The 17033-nt window shown below is 46.3% G+C and overlaps 1 protein-coding gene across 2 annotated transcripts in view; it reads right to left on the bottom strand.

Annotated features, from left to right (window-relative positions):
* TRPM1 (transient receptor potential cation channel subfamily M member 1) overlaps positions 1–15487 on the bottom strand; it is a 151962-nt gene extending 136475 nt beyond the window's left edge. For both annotated transcript variants that reach the window (XM_073995380.1, XM_073995379.1), the window contains exon 1: positions 15310–15487. In XM_073995380.1, the coding sequence (XP_073851481.1) occupies positions 15310–15363 (54 nt within the window). In that variant the 5' untranslated portion in view covers positions 15364–15487. The remainder of the gene's footprint in view (positions 1–15309) is intronic.
* Positions 15488–17033: the final 1546 nt, after the last annotated feature.

The raw sequence follows: 17033 nt of genomic DNA, 5'->3' as shown, positions 1-17033 counted from the left end.
TCCCTGAAGAGTTGGTTGTTAGAAAGAGTTCTGGTATCTTCTCCATCCTTCTTGCTGCTTCTCTTCCATGTGATCTGCACACACTGGATCACCTTTACCTTCCTCCATGAGTAGAAGCAGGCTGAAGCCCTCACCGGAATCAGATGCTGGCATTATGCTTTTCATACAGGCTGCAGAACTGTGCACCAAACAAACCTCTTTTCTTTATAAATTACTCAGCCCCATGTACTCCTTTATAGCAGCACTAAACAGAATAAGACATTTTCTAATCTTTGTGTGTTTGTTTGTTTGTTTGTTGAGACAGAGTCTTGCTCTGTTGCCCAGGCTGGGGTGCCGTGGTGCCATCTTAGCTCACTGCAACCTCTGACCCCTAGGTTCAGGTGATTCTCCTGCCTCAGCCTGCCAAGTAGCTTGGATAACAGGTGCCTACCACCGCACCCGGCTAATTTTTTTTGTATTTTTAGTAGAGAAGGGTTTCACCATGTTGGCCAGGCTAGCCTGGAACTCCTAGCCTCAAGCGATCCGCCCACCTCAGCCTCCCAAAATGCTGGGATTACAGGCATGAGCCACCACACCTGGCCTCTAATCTTGTTTTTATATGGCATGGTGAAGCTAAATATGTTTCGGTCTGTTAGTAAACATAAAAAATTGTTCTATGAGGAATCACATATTTCTATAAATTAGAACATGCATGTTTATAAAATGTTGGTATATGACAGTTCAAAATTTATTTCCTAGGTTTTCACTAGAAATTAAGTTTATTAAATATTAAAAATTTTAATTAATATAGGTAATTCTGTACGCAAAGTGTATTAAAAAAGTAAGATGTGTTTTTGGTGAGAAAATTGTAGAAGGACATGAGGATATACCTTTGTTAAAGAAAAGACTAATTTCATCTAACTTGGAGGTTATTTAGAGAATGTCTTAAAATATGGACTAAGGAAAAAAATAGAAACAAGGCAGACAGAAACCAGTACGTAGGAGAAAGTGGTGCAAAAAAAGTCTATAAATATGAGTGTGTATTTTTGATAGAAAAATGTTGAGAAGAGAAAGTAATTTTTTTATGTATGAGAGAGAATTTTGTGTGGTCATAATGACAGGGAAAAAAGTATATTTTTGTCATGAGGTAGAATGATTGGTTATTCTAATATGAAGAAAGAAATTTAGGACAAAAAGGTTTAAGCAAGTTGTAGAAGATTTGTGGAAGTAAAATCCTATGAAAGAAATTTTGTGTGTGATCAAGTTGGTTAAAATTGGTTGTGAGGGATATCAAATCGAATTCTATTAATAAGTCCAGGAATAGAAAATGCCTTCTTTGCCCTATGTATTCAAGACCTGTGCTCTGAAGTCAGTTGTCTAATTAAGAAACAGGTTAAGTTGAAAAGACCAGACTGGGTGCAGTGGCTCACATCTGTAATCCCAGCACTCTGGAAATCTGAAACAGGAGGCTCTCTTGAGCCCAGGGGTTCAAGACCAGCCTAGGCAATTTAGTGGGACCTCATCTCGATCTACAAATCAATAAATAAATGAAATATTTTTTTGAAAATAAATGAAAATATTTTTAAAAAGAAAATATATCATCTAATGATCAACTAAATTATTTCTATATATCAACTAAATGATTTCCAAAACACAATTTCTTGGCACTTAGCTGTCTTTTTTTGAAATTCTTTGTAAAAGAAATTCTATTTTTAAGGGTGTCTCCCTCTGCATCTAAATCATTAGGAACTTTTACAATGGGGAAGACTTTGGCTTGAAGTTTACATAACAAACCTTACCTTTGTATAGCTTTTTCTAGAAATTAATGTGTAATATCAAAAAGTACACTGATGCAAAACTGAAATTTGATTTATTATGTTAAAACAACAAGGTTTTTTTTTAAAGTATTGATTTGCTCTTAGTAAATTATTGTGAGATCTTGTAGGTAATTGGCCTAGAAAACAATGATTCTGTTTAATCAAAATAATTTCCTATGCTTCACATTTTCTTTGTTAAGTCATTGATTACTTAGGAAAACTAACACTTATCTCTATTAAAGAGTTAAGGTTTTTGACCATTATGTTACTTCTTGTATTTGCTTTTGAAGTCTTTAATTATCACTCTGGCTAAATGAATGATTATTATTTAGCACAGTGACTTGTAATCTTATTTTTGATCAAGTCTTTTGAACTTTTATTTTTGACAAACGGCCCAAAATCAAATTCACACTTAATATTTGACCTCAAACTAACTTTTGGACACTCCAGAAGGGCCCCTGGAAGTTCAAATGAGAAATATTAAACCAATTAGACTTATTTGATATGTTAAATTTTGTGGAAAACATTGTCAAATAATGTTAAATTTTCTTTGAGTTATATTTGTATACATTCCTAAGGTGTGCCACAATTTATGAAACTTCTAGAAATCTGATGTGTTATCAAGTCATAATGTCAGTTATTATGTTAAAGTGATGTACACTGCAGAAATAACCAAATTTTCTTGTCAATTGCATCCTTTCTATAATAGAGTCTCATCAGGCTTTTAACCATGGCCACTTTAAGTCTGGTTGTCTATAGTTAATTGCTTTATTCTGATGCCTTTCTGAAAGCTTTCTGCAGGCAACTACAATTCTAAAGCAGTGTGTCTTCAAGGAGGTTTGTAGAAAGAATGGAAAGAAGTCTGACAAGTATAGGTTTCCGATAACTTTGAGGTACTACTGGATTGAGTAAGAAAGCCTAAAGCTCAGTTGAAGAAACAGATGGGTTTGTGAAACTGCTGAGATCAAACAGAGCAAGAATTAATTACATGAAGCTGAATGAACTGATGAAGAATTATGAGTTTTCACAGCTTTTTAATTTGAAGTATTGTTGGTTCATTTAATGTTTTGTTTTGTTTTGTTTTTTTGAGACAGAGTCTCCCTCTGTTGCCCAGGCTGGAGGACAGTGGTGCTGGAGTGCAGTGGTGCTATCTTGGCTCACTGCAACCTCCACCTCCGGAGTTCAAGCGATTCTCCTGCCTCAGCTTCCTGAGTAGCTAGGACTACAGATGTGCCACCACGCCTGGCTAATTTTTGTATTTTTAGTAGAGATGGGGTTTTACCATGTTAGCCAGACTGGTCTTGTACTCCTGATTTCAAGTGATCCACCCGCCTTGGCCTCCCAAAGTGCTGGGATTACAGGCGTGAGCCACTGTGCTCGCCCTGTCTTCCAGTTTTAAGGAAAGTTTTTTTTTTTTTCTTTTAAGCTAGCTACAGCTTACAGCAATTTTGTAAAGCATATTTTTATAAACAAAAATTAGAATGTTTGCTTTTCCTGCCTACCTGATCCTTCTACAATTCAGAAGCTATCTGTGAGTATTCTTACTTATATGGCAATATGGTTATTTGGATAACTTCAATAATAATTTGCTCTCTTTATAACAGGATACAATTAGAAACACTGGTTATACTACCAAGGCTTTGACTGGAATGTCATATTTGAGAATACGTATGGAAAGTTAGGCTTCAAGAGTTCCGAGCCTTACAGTGAGTGAGTAAAATGTCATCATTTCCTGACAGGCGCAGGAACCTCAATATATAAGACGCTGCAGGCAAAGTCTGATGTCTGCCTTGGTTCGGCTTCCTAGTGTCCAGGTTTTTCAAAGTTCCATCTGAGGCCAGGTACAGTGGTTCACACCTGTAATCCCAGCACTTGGGAGGCCGAGATGGGCCAATCACTTAAACCCAGGAGTTCAAGACCAGCCTGGGCAACATGGCAAAACCCCATCTCTACAAAAAAAATACAAAAATTAGCCAGTGTGGTGGCACATGCTTGTAGTCCCAGCTACTTGGGAGGCTAACGTGGGAGGATCACTTGAGCTGGGGAGGTCAAGGCTGCAATGAGCCATGAGCGCACCATTGAACTTCAGCATGGGTGAGACAGCAGGACTCTGTCTCAAAATAAATGAATAAATAAAAGTCCAATCTGAGATTCTTTGTCAAAATATCCATCCATGCAAATTTAAAAGGAGCCTATGTGGTTACTCTTGCTGTAATTATTAATTATGTAAATAAGGTCAATGAGACTAAATTTATTTTGCAAACAAATTAGTTTTACTCTGTTGATCTTTGGTATAAATGGGGGTGACTATAAGACAAAAATCACATTTCAGAAGAAAACTATAATACGCCTATTATTAAACTATGGCCCTGTTCATTGTTTTTGAGATTTTTTTTTTTTTTTTTTTTTGAGACATAGTTTCGCTCTTGTTGCCCAGGCTAGAGTGCAGTAGCATGATCTCGGCTCACTGCAACCTCCGCCTCCTGGGTTCAAGCAATTATCCTGCCTCAGCCTCCCGAGGAGCTGGGATTACAGGTGACTTCCACCACACCTGGCTAATTTTTGTATTTTTAGTAGAGATGGGGTTTCTTCACATTGGTCAGGCTGATCTCAAACTCCCAACCTCAGGTGATCTGCCCACCTCAGCCTCCCAAAGTGCTGGGATTACAGGCGTGAGCCACCGCACCCGGCCCCAGCCTTGTTTTTGAGTTTTTATTATCTGTCTGTAGACTGGACTAGATTCTAACTACTTCTTCTCATTTTCTCCAATATCTTACAACTCTCCAACTAAAACCAAAAACTGCTCTGTTTCTGAAGTCCTATAAACTGAAGCTGGACAACTAGATATAAGTCTCAAGGGAAGGTCTCATGCCCTTGATGTGTGAGCCACACAGAGTTCCCTAGAACGTGCACTGCCACAGTCAGAGACGTTCAAACTGGAAGCTGGGACAAGAAGATGCTGACTTAAAGCTGTGGACAGCCTTCTCCAAGGTGTCAGAACAAGACTCCGTGTCATAATGACTCTTATCCCTTTTAATTCTTTTTTTACATATGCCTGCCTCTTTCACTTGGCAGGATAACGCTGCAGTTACAATTTCACAATCAGTAGCTTCTGTGGGTTAACTGGATGGAATGTTGACTCTGTCATATCAAACCTAAATAGTTACAGGATCTAACAAATCCTCTAGGCCACCTAGTGGGCAACTTTAGCAACATCCCAAACACAACTGTTTGTTCAAACTGTATTTGTGGTCTCTTTTACAGAGGTAGCACTCTCTTTTTTAATTTAACCTACTCCGGGGAAGCTAGCTGTTAGAACTGCTACCTAACGATGGAACGGGGAGGAAGCTGTACGGCGGTTGCTGACACTTCTTATTGTGCATAAATACATCAGAGTGTGTAGAGACACAGCTGCAAAAAATCAACACGCAGCCCACTCGAAATGGGTAGAGGACTCATCAGGTTCATTTTTTGATCTGTTTGATTTTAGTTGGTTTGGCTATAAGGTTGTCTAATCTTTTGGCTTACCTGGGCCACATTGGAAGAAGAATTGTCTTGCACCACACATAAAATACACTAATGCTAATGACAGCAGATGCAAAAACAAACAAACAAACAAACAAAAAACACACACACAAAAATCTCATAACGTTTTAAGAAAGTTTATGATTTTGATTTGGCCCAGACTTTGAATATGGGCCTCATTCAAAGCTGTCCTGGGCCACAGGTTGGACACACTTGGTTTGTGAGGACCCTGGCTAAGGAGCATACTCCATATTCAGTATTAACCTCCTTATAGTCACAATAGTATTCTCCTTGGTGCACTGTATCCTCTGAAAAAGTTTTAAATGTTTGCATGCAGCCATCCACCAAATGTCAAATGGTCCCTTTTCAGCTGGAATGACAAAAAACTCAAACGCACAGTCATGAGACACCATAACCTGTGAGTGACGTGCTGAGACTGGAAACACAGAAACTGAGGGGTTGCTGAGAGGAGTGCTGATACCCTTAGTTCTGGTCTCACCTAGGTGACAGTCTGACCAAAAGTGGGGAATTAGTAAATAAAAATTAAAAGAAGTTGTTGCTTTTGGACTAAGCCTGCTCTAGGCCCCAACAGACCAGACTAGAAATCAAAATGGAGTCACCCATGTTAAAGTTACACATCACCAAATGGAAACTCAGTCATTACCTGGCCTTCTGGAAAATCAGGAGAGAGAGATAACAGCCTAATTTACCAAGCAGGCCAGTTTCAGTCTTCAATCAGCATGATTATGAAGTTCCCCTTGCTTTAATCCTTAACTTGAAATAACCTGATATTAACCAATCCATTCATTTTCCATTTTTCTGTCTCCCTGTTCTCACATTACAAGGAAAGTAACTTTGAAATGACCAATTCAAGGCCGGATGCGGTGGCTCACGCCTGTAATCCCAGCACTTTGGGAGGCCGAGGCAGGAGAATCACCTGAGGGCGGGAGTTCGAGACCAGCCTGACCAACATGGAGAAACCCCTTCTCTACTAAAAATACAAAAAATTAGCTGGGTGTGGTGGTGCATGCCTGTAATCCCAGCTACTTGGGAGGCTGAGGCAGGAGAATTGCTTGAACCCAGGAAGCAGAGGTTGTAGTGAGCCGAGATCATGCCATTGCACTCTAGTCTGGGCAACAAAAGTGAAACTCCGTCTCAAAAAAAAAAAAAAAATTCAATGTTTGTTCCTTGTTTCTGTTTTCTTCAGCCCTTTTTGTGCCTATGAAGCCAATCTCCTTTGCTCAGCTCAGTGGAATTAACTTCTTCTTTTTTATGGAATAAAGTATTGCCTGATTCTAGAATTGCAAAGAAAGCCAGTTGAGGCCTTTAAACTAAATTTGTTTTCATTTGGTCTTTTCACAGTCATCATGGATCCCCAGCTCCAGAAACACTGCCCGGCACACAACTGAGCTATGTGCACATGTTTATCTTTATTAAAGCACCTCAGCGGGCTTGCAGAGAAAAATAACAAAGAACTGTTCTGAATTCCCATAAACACTTTATTAGCTGATAATAAGATTTTGCTCACTTTTCAGTCGGGGTTCTGAAATTAAATTAAATCTATGACTTTTTACAAGGGTATTCCTTTAATGGCATAAAATATGTAGAAAGCAAAGAATTTCCTAGTGAACAGGCAACATCATCACACCTCACAGATATGGAAACTCAGGCCCAGAGAGGTGGAACGGCTGTCCTGTGGCCACACATCTGAACTGGGATTTGGACTAAGGATTCCCAGTGGCTCTTGTTCATCACTCCCAGTCGCTCTCAGATTAGCTGCCCCTGCAGTCCCCAGGCTGGGAATTGCGATGCAAGCAAGGCCTGTGTATGGCAAAGTGCAGCTGGATGGTGCCACTCAGGGTAACATGGGTCTTCTCTAGACATCTACCTGTGTTCATTTGGGGGAGCATTTCCAAGCACACATATAGGCTGATGTGGAAAAAAACCTATAACTTTTCTCAGTAGCTGAGATAACCCTGGGGGTGGAACTGCTTTAAAGGGGACCAGGGGTCCAGGTGCCCAGGGAGGTGGCGGCTGCTGAATGGCCTGCCAGTGATGGTGGCTTTGGTTTATGGCTTCTGATCTGCTGAGTAGTGAAATCTTGCCTGGGGCTGGTGTGCCTGTGGAATTGCTGGGACCAATTAAAAAAACAAATAAAACAAACAAAACAAAAACCGTCAGCAGGGGCTGGGAAGAGAGAGGTCAAGGAAGGACAACAGCGAGGCACAGAGATTGTGCAGTTTGTCCACTGTGTCCTCAGCCTTCCCCAAGATTTCCATAACAACATGTCCTTGTGGGGAGTGGGGCAGTCCAGGCTGACCCCCAGGGTCTAATAAAGGGACAAAGCCAAAAGACAACTTCTGAGTCAAAGATCCTCAAATGAAATGGATCTGAACGGTGGGTGCGAGGACAGCAGGACCCGGCTCCTTGATCTTGGGAAATGTGTAAATGAGCTGGGGGTGAGCAATGAGGCTGTGCTCACACCCTCCAGGTCCAAAGGGGGTTAGGGGGCTGGGGGCCTTCGGGTGACCTGGCTACGGCGCAGCTGTACCCTGCGTTGTGTAGGAGAGAACGCTCCATCCTGATTATGTAAAATCAAAGTCCAACCATCAACATTACATACTAGCAAATAATTCTCTGTGATGGTGCGAATTTCAATGGAGCTTCAAGGCCTCCCTCAGTGGAGAAGTAGCTTTGTTCTGTGAAAGGAGGAAAGGTAAACTCTTCATCAAAAGGCTCCCACGCCTCACCAGGGAGAATGAAGAGACAGAAAAGCAGCTAGTGAGTGGCATGCACCTGTCAATTTCAGCAGCCTCTCATCTGTGCAGATAAGAGCTCTCCTGGCCTTCGCGCTGTAAGGGATGCTAGTCATCTAACCCCCTAGCAAACGTGTGTAATCTGCACAGAAGCCTGTGGGGAGAAGAAGGTGGCTGGCTGATTTTTGCCAGCACACAGACACCCCCAGGGTAACCTCACTTCTGGCGCCTGTTAGACAGCTGGGTGGTCTGATGATCCATCCCCTAGGCATGCTGGGAGCCAGGCAGCCAGGGTGGGCACTGGGTCTCCTGCCTCCCCTCCCTGCAATCCTGGGCAACCTGCAGATGCCCTGCACGGCACACATGGCAACAGTGCGACCCGCCTGTGTCCCCTCAGACTTCAGTGGAAGAGTGGAAGAGTGACCCCGCAGGTCTGAGAGTGGCTGGTTCATGTGAGATGCCATGACCAACCTTTCTAAAGTGGAAAACACCCAAGTAGCCTAATAGCCAATTAGGCTATTCTAATTCTACGTGGAAGGGTTCTACGTGGAAGGGAACTGAGGGCTGGGGAGGCCAGGCAAGAAGCAAAAATCTGTGAATGGCCAGAGGGACACTCTATTGGCTTTGGGGTGGGGACAGGCAGGAGAAGGTGGCTTTCAGGACCCCTGAGAGTTTACCCTGATCTCTGAGGAGCCACCGCTACCTATTGCTCCAAGAAAATAACATCCCGGCTTAGCTGAGGGGGACAGGTGTGTGTGTTCTCTGGCTGTGCTTAAGACACCAGGTTTTTCAAGTATTTCAGCAATTACAAAGGGTTCTATTTAATGCAGCATGCATAGGAACCAAAGGCTGTCCCTCTGAGCCTTTGAGGATAAATTGAGGGCTGCCTGGGCCCTTGGGGTGCATGGCTGCTATGACTTGTCATGCATCTTTAAAATCCCTCTTCCATCTTGACGTTCTGCCAATTTCTTCAATTCTGAAACCTGAAGATATTCTGTCGGTGAGCACTGACAATTTGGTAGTGACTTTGAGCAGCAAATTATTTTTCCTTTCTGTCTTTCTTTCTTAAACATCCTGTGCTTGCTGCATCCCCAGGCCTGGGTGGCAGAAGGAGGAGCCCATCCTCTAGCTGTGCGGGAAGTCAGGGGTAAAGCCCATTCTCCATTTCATCCTTAGGAGCTAACTCCTAATCTTGTGTTGCCAGCAGCCCTAAGTGTTCTTAAGTGTCCTCAGCCTGGCCTGGGCTCCAGAAATGGTGATGTATTTTGCATGGAAAGGGTTTCTTCTATAGGCGACTTTGGGTTAAAAGTCCCTTTGCGGGACTTATCAGAGCCTTTAGTTTGCTGATGTGCATTGTGGATCTCTAACAGAGGACTCCGTGGTCCCTTTGGTTTGGAGCTGGGCATGCCCTCAGGCTGGCGTTCCTGGGTGCACTTGTTGTTAGGCTACAGAGGGACCCCTTGGAGAGGAGAAAGGAAGAAACTGGTCAGGCAGGCAGTTAGGGTGGCTCCTCGGTTGAATTTTTTCTTTTTTCTTTTTTTTTGAGACGGAGTCTTGTTCTGTTGACCAGGCTGGAGGGCTGTAGTGCAATCTCGGCTCACTGCAACCTCCACCTCCCTGATTCAAGTGATTCTTCTGCTGCAGCCTCCCAAATAGCTGGGACTATAGGCGTGCACCACCACATCCGGCTAATTTTTGTATTTTTTAGCAGAGAGGGGGTTTCACCATATTGGCCAGGCTGGTCTCAAACTCCTGACCTCGTGATCTGCCCACCTCAGCCTCCCAAAGTGCTGGGATTATAGGCATGAGCCACTGCACTTGGCAATTGAATCATTTAACCCTATATAATGTGGCCTACTTTCCAACCTGACTATGGCATAACAGCACATGACAGATAAAAAAGGAAAATGGCCAGGTGCAGTGGCTCACACCTGTAATCCCAGCACTTTGGGAGGCCAAGGCAGGTGGATCACTTGAGTTCAGGAGTTCAAGACCAGCCTGGCCAACGTGGTGAAACCCCGCCTCTACTAAAAATACAACAATTAGCCAGGCATGGTAGTGGGCACCTGTAATCCCAGCTACTTGGGAGGCTGAGGCACAAGAATCACTTGAACCTGGGAGGTGGAGGTTGCAGCGAGTCGAGATTGCACCACTGTACTCCAGGCTGGGTGACAGAGCGAGACTCTGTCAAAAAAAAAAAAAGAAAGAAAGAAAGAAAGAAATCAAAATATTTTACCCCAGAATATGTTTCTTTGCTGTATTTTGAAATGGCCCACCATCTTTTGTGGGGGGAAATTTGCAGCTGTAAAGAGTTCTATTAAGTAGTAGAGCTTTCCCCTTCCAGGCCTTCCCAGTCCTGAAGAGATTAGCTGAGAGTCTAGCACCTTTTAAAGACCTAAACAGGAAACACTTGCCATCTATTGTCTCTAAGGGTGGCCACCTGAGAGACATCATCGACATAATAAAAACTTTGAACTTCCACACACTTCTTTCTATTGATTCCAGGTTTTTGATAATAACTTAACTTTTTCAGCCAATTGCCAACCAGAAAACACTTGTGTCCACTTATGACCTGTGGGCCACCCTCCCCACAATATGTCCCCATTTCTGGACCGAACCAGTGTATACCTCACATGTATTGACTGATCTTTTATTTCTCCCTATAATGTATAAAACCAAGCTCTAACTCAATGCCTTGGCACATGTTCTCAGGACCTCTCAAGACTGTGCCTTGGGCCATGGTCACTCATATTTGGCTCAGAATGAATCTCTTTAAATATTTCACAGAGTTTGACTATTTTTGTCAGTATTACAGATACAGCTAACCACCTCCACTTTGAAGAGATATATGTATTTATTTTGGATTTCCCTTGTGTCACTTAGATTTTTCTATAAATAGTATGCTTTCATTTTTTTTTTTTTTTTTTGAGATAGAGTTTCACTCTGTTGCCCAGGCTAGAGTGCCGCTCACTGACTCCATCCTTGACCTCTTTGGACTCAAGTGGTCCTCCCACCTTAGCCTCCCAAGTAGCTGGAACTGCAGGTGCCCTCCACCACACCTGGCTAATTTTTTGTATTTTTCATAGAGATGGGGCTTCATTATGTTGCCCAGGCTGGTCTCGAACTCCTGGACTCAAGCAATTGCCCACTTTGGCCTCCCAAAGTGCTGGGATTACAAGTGTGAGCCACCACGCCTGGCTAGGGGCTTTTCAATTCAGCAATATGTTCTGAGGTTTATCCATGTTGATACAGGTGGCTTGGTTCATTTGTTTTAAGCGCTGTGTGGTATTTCATTATGTGAATAAACAAAAGTTTATCCATACCCTTTTGAAGGAACTATTTATTGTTTCTGGTCTTCTATGGTATGCAATGTGAATGTGAGCATTTTTGCACCTTTCCTTGTACACATGTGCTAGAATCTGTCTAAGGTAGACGGGTATCATTGCTGGACTATACTATTACTAATTGTATTTAGGATCTTGACCTTTGACTCGTGACTTTATCTGTGCCTTTTAGCAACAACAACAAAAATGTAGACAGGGATAAAAGTGCCAGGCAGAATCTCATTTTTCATCTCCTGCATGAGTACTTGAAGGCCTGGAAGAGGGACTGTTTTGGCCAGTGGGGCCTCCCAGCAGCAGGCTGCAGAGAGATGGAGCTCAAGGCTCCCCCGTGTCCCCAGGGATTTACTCACTGCCTCAGGATTCCACGCTGTGCATCCCTGTTGGTCTAAGACCAAAGGAAGAGCTTCAGAGCTGGGAAGAGCAGACCAGCCAAGGACAAAGGGTCAGATCTGCCTTGTACAAATAGAGGGTCAGGCGAGATGACCCTGGAAGATTTGTACATAGTGCAGTTTGTGTGTGTTTTTCCCACAGGGCAGCTGGTGTGTTTCAGCAAACACCGTGCAGAGGGGTGCTGCTTTCAGTTAGGAAACCGGGAACCGGCACCGAGCTGCTGCGTCAGTGGAGGGCCAAGTATGCAACGAGATAGAATGAAAGCAGTCCGCTGTATGCCCATGTGATTTCACGCCTGTTTCCTAGTACTTCCTTAAAGAATGGCTTCCTTAAAGCCAGAGGTATTATCTTCCATTCTTCCATCAATAATTTTGCTTCTTAAGCGAGGGCTTTTATAAACAGGCCTTAGGGCAAAGTGTGCCATCAAGATTCTTAACTCCTACAAGTTTTTGTAGGAGCTTGGCATGCACCACTGTTGTAGGACAGGGGTCCAGATCCAGACCCCAAGAGAGGGTGCTTGGATCTCGTGCAAGAAATAATTCAGGGCGAGTCCACGGTGAAAAGTAAAAGCAAGTGTATTAAGAGAGTAAAGTAGGCCGGGCTCGGTGGCTCACGCCTGTAATCCCAGCATTTTTGAGGCTGAAGCGGGCAAATCACAAGGTCAGGAGATCGAGACCAACCTGGCTAACACGGTGAAACCCCGTCTCTACTAAAAATACGAAAAATCAGCCGGGTGTGGTGGCAGGTGCCTGTAGTCCCAGCTACTCGGGAGGCTGAGGCAGGAGAATCGCTTGGGAGGCGGAGGTTGCAGTGAACCGAGATCGTGCCACTGCACTCCAGCCTGGGTGACAGGCAAGACTCTGTCTCAAAAAAAAAAAAAACAGAGTAAAGTAGTAAAAGAACAGCCGAACGAACAGCTACTCCATAGACAGAGTAGGACGTTCCTGAAAGCTAGAGGAGGAGCATGTCCACGCTAGGTGTGATATTCATGTATATGGAGAGATGTGCTCTGCTACAAGGGTTTGTGATAAATGATTTATTTTCTTAATTATTATATTTTGCAAGAATCAATATTATTATTTTTAAAGCAAAATTAGGAATCCCTTTGTTCTCCAGATATCGGGATATCTGGACACTCCCAAGTCTGGGTCTGTTTAGTAAACATTATTAATTTGTTGCCATAACCGTAAACATCTACAGGCTAGAAAGGCCTAACTTTCTGGGAATGCAGCCCAGCAAGTCCCAGCCCCATTTCCCCAGCCCTCACTCAAAATGGAGTCGCCCTCACTCAAAACGGAGTCGCTCTGGTTCGAACACCTTTGACACCACCACAGTGTGGGATCACCTCGCTGTGATAGGGGATAGGGGGCGGGGGTTATCTGTGTCCTTGGGCTTGAAGTAATGCAGAGTGTGAGATCCTGTATGAATGGCTGTGAGTGTGCTGACATAAAGGAGGTGCTGTTTTTCAATCTGGACCAAAATGGAAGTGATTCTCCCGTCCTCCCCTTTTGCTGAATTCCCTGCTCCCAGACCCTACCCATTGCAATTCCAGGGCACCAAACATACAGCAGTACGGGCACAGGTGAGGAGGTGACATCAAATCCAAAAGACAAAAGCCTGTTCCTTTTCAGAGCTTATCAGGAAGAACAGTGTGGGCCAGCTTAGTGCCGGGGAGGAGGAGGTCTTGTGGAGCCACCGGGCCCGGGCTGTACGGCCAGCGGTGTGTCTCTTGTTCCTGCCAAATGCAGCAGTGCATTTGCGAACGTAAACTGACACAAGAACACGAGTACATGCCATCTCTAAAAATAATGCTGACTCACACACGCGCACAAAAGCAGATAGACGTGCCTGTCCCCCACTGAGCCCCAAGGATGGATCTTTCCCATTTTGGAATGGAGGCGAGCTTTAACTCTTTATTGTTATTATTTTTTTTTTTTTTTTTGAGACGAAGTCTCGCTCTGTCGCCCAGGCTGGAGTGCAGTGGCCGGATCTCAGCTCACTGCAAGCTCCGCCTCCCGGGTTCACGCCATTCTTCTGCCTCAGCCTCCTGAGTAGCTGGGACCACAGGCGTCCGCCACCTCGCCCGGCTAGTTTTTTTTGTATTTTTTTAGTAGAGACGGGGTTTCACCGTATTAGCCAGGATGGTCTCGATCTCCTGACCTCGTGATCCGCCCGTCTCAGCCTCCCAAAGTGCTGGGATTACAGGCTTGAGCCACCGCGCCCGGCCCTGTTATTATTTTTTAAAGAGGCTTTTATTTTTTCCATTTGCATTTTCAGGTTCATGAGGTGCCAGAGACTAGCAAACACTTGGTTGGACATCTGCTTCTGCCCCATTTTATGGACCGGGAGACCCGCAGCCTGGTGAGCTGCGTATGGATGGGAAGCAGTTCCCGCCTGAGGCTCTGTTTTTAGCCCAGATAAGGAACCTGTCTGAGTGTGGTCACCTGGCTCATACTGCTTCAGCGGCTCCGTCCCCAGCTCTGCGGTCGGTGGGCATGTTGCAGGTGCTCAGTAAGTGCCAGCTAGGGGGCTGTACCCTCCCCGGCCAACACAAGGGCTGCACCTGCTGCTGCTCTCCCAGCTCCCTTGCTGCCTCCCCCCACCCTCCTGTGCACAGTGGGCAGCGCCCTGGAAGAAGCAGAGATCCCCACTGAGTCCTCAGGGTGTGCAAGGGATGTCCAGAGGCCTCTGCTGTGGTCTGGGCTGGCCTCCCACTCCATGCCAGGGGCAGTCAGGGAGTTAGGGTGAGAGGCAGTGGCCTGCCCAGTCCACTGGGCTCAAGTAGTTCTTTCAGGCAGCCCTGGGTGCTCAGGGCCACCGTTCCCAGGCTGGCTCAGAGTCACCTAGGAAAAGCACACCTAAGTCTCAAATCAGCATGTGCTGTGGGAGGTCCTGTCTGGGGTTCCTGGGAAAGGCTATTCCCCACAGCTGGTGACAAATCCTGGGAGCCTCTTGCCCTCCCAGGTTCTCACCTAGGGCCCCTCTGGCCTTCCCTCCTGTTAGATGGTGCTGTCTGCTTTCCTCTATCAGACCCCATCCCCTGAGGGCGAGGCCCAAGCCTGAGTCATCCCTAGGTCCCCTAGAGCCCACACAAACATCTGATGCAGAACAAAGGGTGAGCTAGAGTCCAGCAGAGAGAACTAAGGGGCGCCACCCTCTCAGGAAAAGCAAGAGATGCAAAACTCTGCAACTGCTGACTCCAGAATGGCGAAAGGATTTGTGCCACTCCGGTAGATGCCTCCCAGGTGTGCCATGGCCACTGGAAGGTGGGAGCAACAGAGACCACAGGCATAGGACACGGCGGCAGGAAACACAGGGCACCTTCTGAGAAGGTACCCTGACATGAGAGCTCTGAACACCCCATGCCCCATGCCCACCCAGCACAGTTTGGGAGGACAGGGCCCGCTGGGCCAGCGCTCTGAGATGACAGAGCTGGAGACCAGTGTGCTTCTGCCCTTCCTCCCGGCTGCCCGCAGGCCGCCGGCAAAGCTCACTCACCTTCTGTGACCCCGATGTAGAACTCTTGAGCGAGCCCCGCTTGAAGGAGCTCATCTCTCTCGGGCAGCCCGTGAGTCGCCCTGCTGACTCCCTTGGGTGGCCAGGCCAGTGGCACGGGGGCTGTCCTCCCTGGGTGGGCAGGAGCGGAGCCACACGCTCGGCGGCAGCCCCACGCACTAGGCATGCGGGCCCAGATCCTGGGGTGAGGCCAGCTGGCAGCTGGGTCAGCCCAGGAGGAGCATGTGCTGGCTTTTGGTGGCCCCTCCTGCCCGACTCCTGACACCACCCCCAACATCTGTAATCAGGCCTAATCCCTCCATCCCCAAAAGGTTTAGAGGGAAGAGATTTAGCAAATGGCGATTGAAAGTAAATCTACTTTGACAAAGTGGTGGCTGCAAAGGGTGGTCAAATGGGAAGGATTTGGCTGTCCCGAAAGGTGCATTGTGAGGGCAGACAGCCCCTCACTGCTGGCATCTGAGGCCCCTTGGAGGGTGGCATCCAGATCCCTGGCCGACCACCTGAGTCTCAGAGCAGAATTTGCATCCCGGCCTGGGCCATGGGTCTCAGCTCTCTCCTTGGAGCCGCCAGTGGGCATTTTCTCCCCGTTAATCTGGCAGCAACACAGCAAGCCGCCTTCTGCAGATCCTGTGGCCGGTGGCCTGTCTGCTCTGGGCTGCTCTGGTACGTGGGGCTCTCCGTGTCACTTCTGATTTCCAGGGCGCCTGTCTCGTCCCTCTTAAAGGCAGGTGGGATCACGGGTCTTTGCAGTGCAAGCCTGGCCCGAAGTGTGCCGCCCTGGCTGCCGACCCTCCTCTGTCTCCTACAGGCACATGCGTGTCATCTCCCACGTGCAAGGGAACAGACTGGAGCTCAGAGAGGACAGGCCATGTATTCCCGTCGTCGTAGACAGATTTTTATTTAACGACTGGCAAACTGAAAATATAACAGGAGGCTGTGAAGCCCTCATAGCTGTGGGGCCAGGACCCGCCGCCTCCTCCTCTGGGAGGCCTGTTGGTTGTGGAAGTTTGGAGGGTGGAGGCACGACATCCACCTCTTGGGATCTGGCTTAGAACCAGCACATCTCTTATGGGGTGGGGCCGGCCCTCTGTTCCCCGCTGTCTCTCAGCACCCTTGAAGTGAATTCAACTGATATATTTTGAGCTTGTACTATGGGCCACGTATTGTACTCATCAGGTGCTAGGGATACATGTGGGAACAGCAGGGGAGAGTCCCTGCCCTCCTGGAGCTGACCTTATCATGGGGAGGCAGACGCCTCGAGCAATAAACGATACAGCGTACCAGAGGGTGTAAGAGCCAGGCAAGGAAAGAAAGCAGAGAGAAAGGCCGGGCTGGGGGCAGTGGCAATTTTAAATAGGGAAAGTCTCTGAGAAGATGGCTTTTGAACAAAGACTGGGAGAAGGTGGCTGGTGAACGAGTCCACTGAGCAGGGATGTGGGAGGAGGAGTTCCAGGCAGAGGCAACAGCCAAAGGCTTTGACTCTGGGGCCTGCCTGGCATATTCAAGGAACACCAAGAAGGCACGGGCGCCTGGGAGAGGGGATGCCGGGATGAGGGCAGCTGCAGAGGTGATAGTGTGGGACCTGGGAGCCTTTCTCAGCACTTTGGGGTTCGTTTCTGATTATGATCCAATGTGCAGTTTGAAAGGACCACTGTGGTTCTTAAGATGCACTAGCCACTGGGGCCAGGCTGTGGCGAGAAACTTGA

This window comes from Macaca fascicularis, chromosome 7 (genome assembly GCF_037993035.2).
Source record: "Macaca fascicularis isolate 582-1 chromosome 7, T2T-MFA8v1.1".
Classification (NCBI taxonomy): Eukaryota; Metazoa; Chordata; class Mammalia; order Primates; family Cercopithecidae; genus Macaca; species Macaca fascicularis.
The sequence above is the reverse complement of the archived record's forward strand: the minus strand, read 5'-3'. Positions and strand labels throughout refer to the sequence as shown.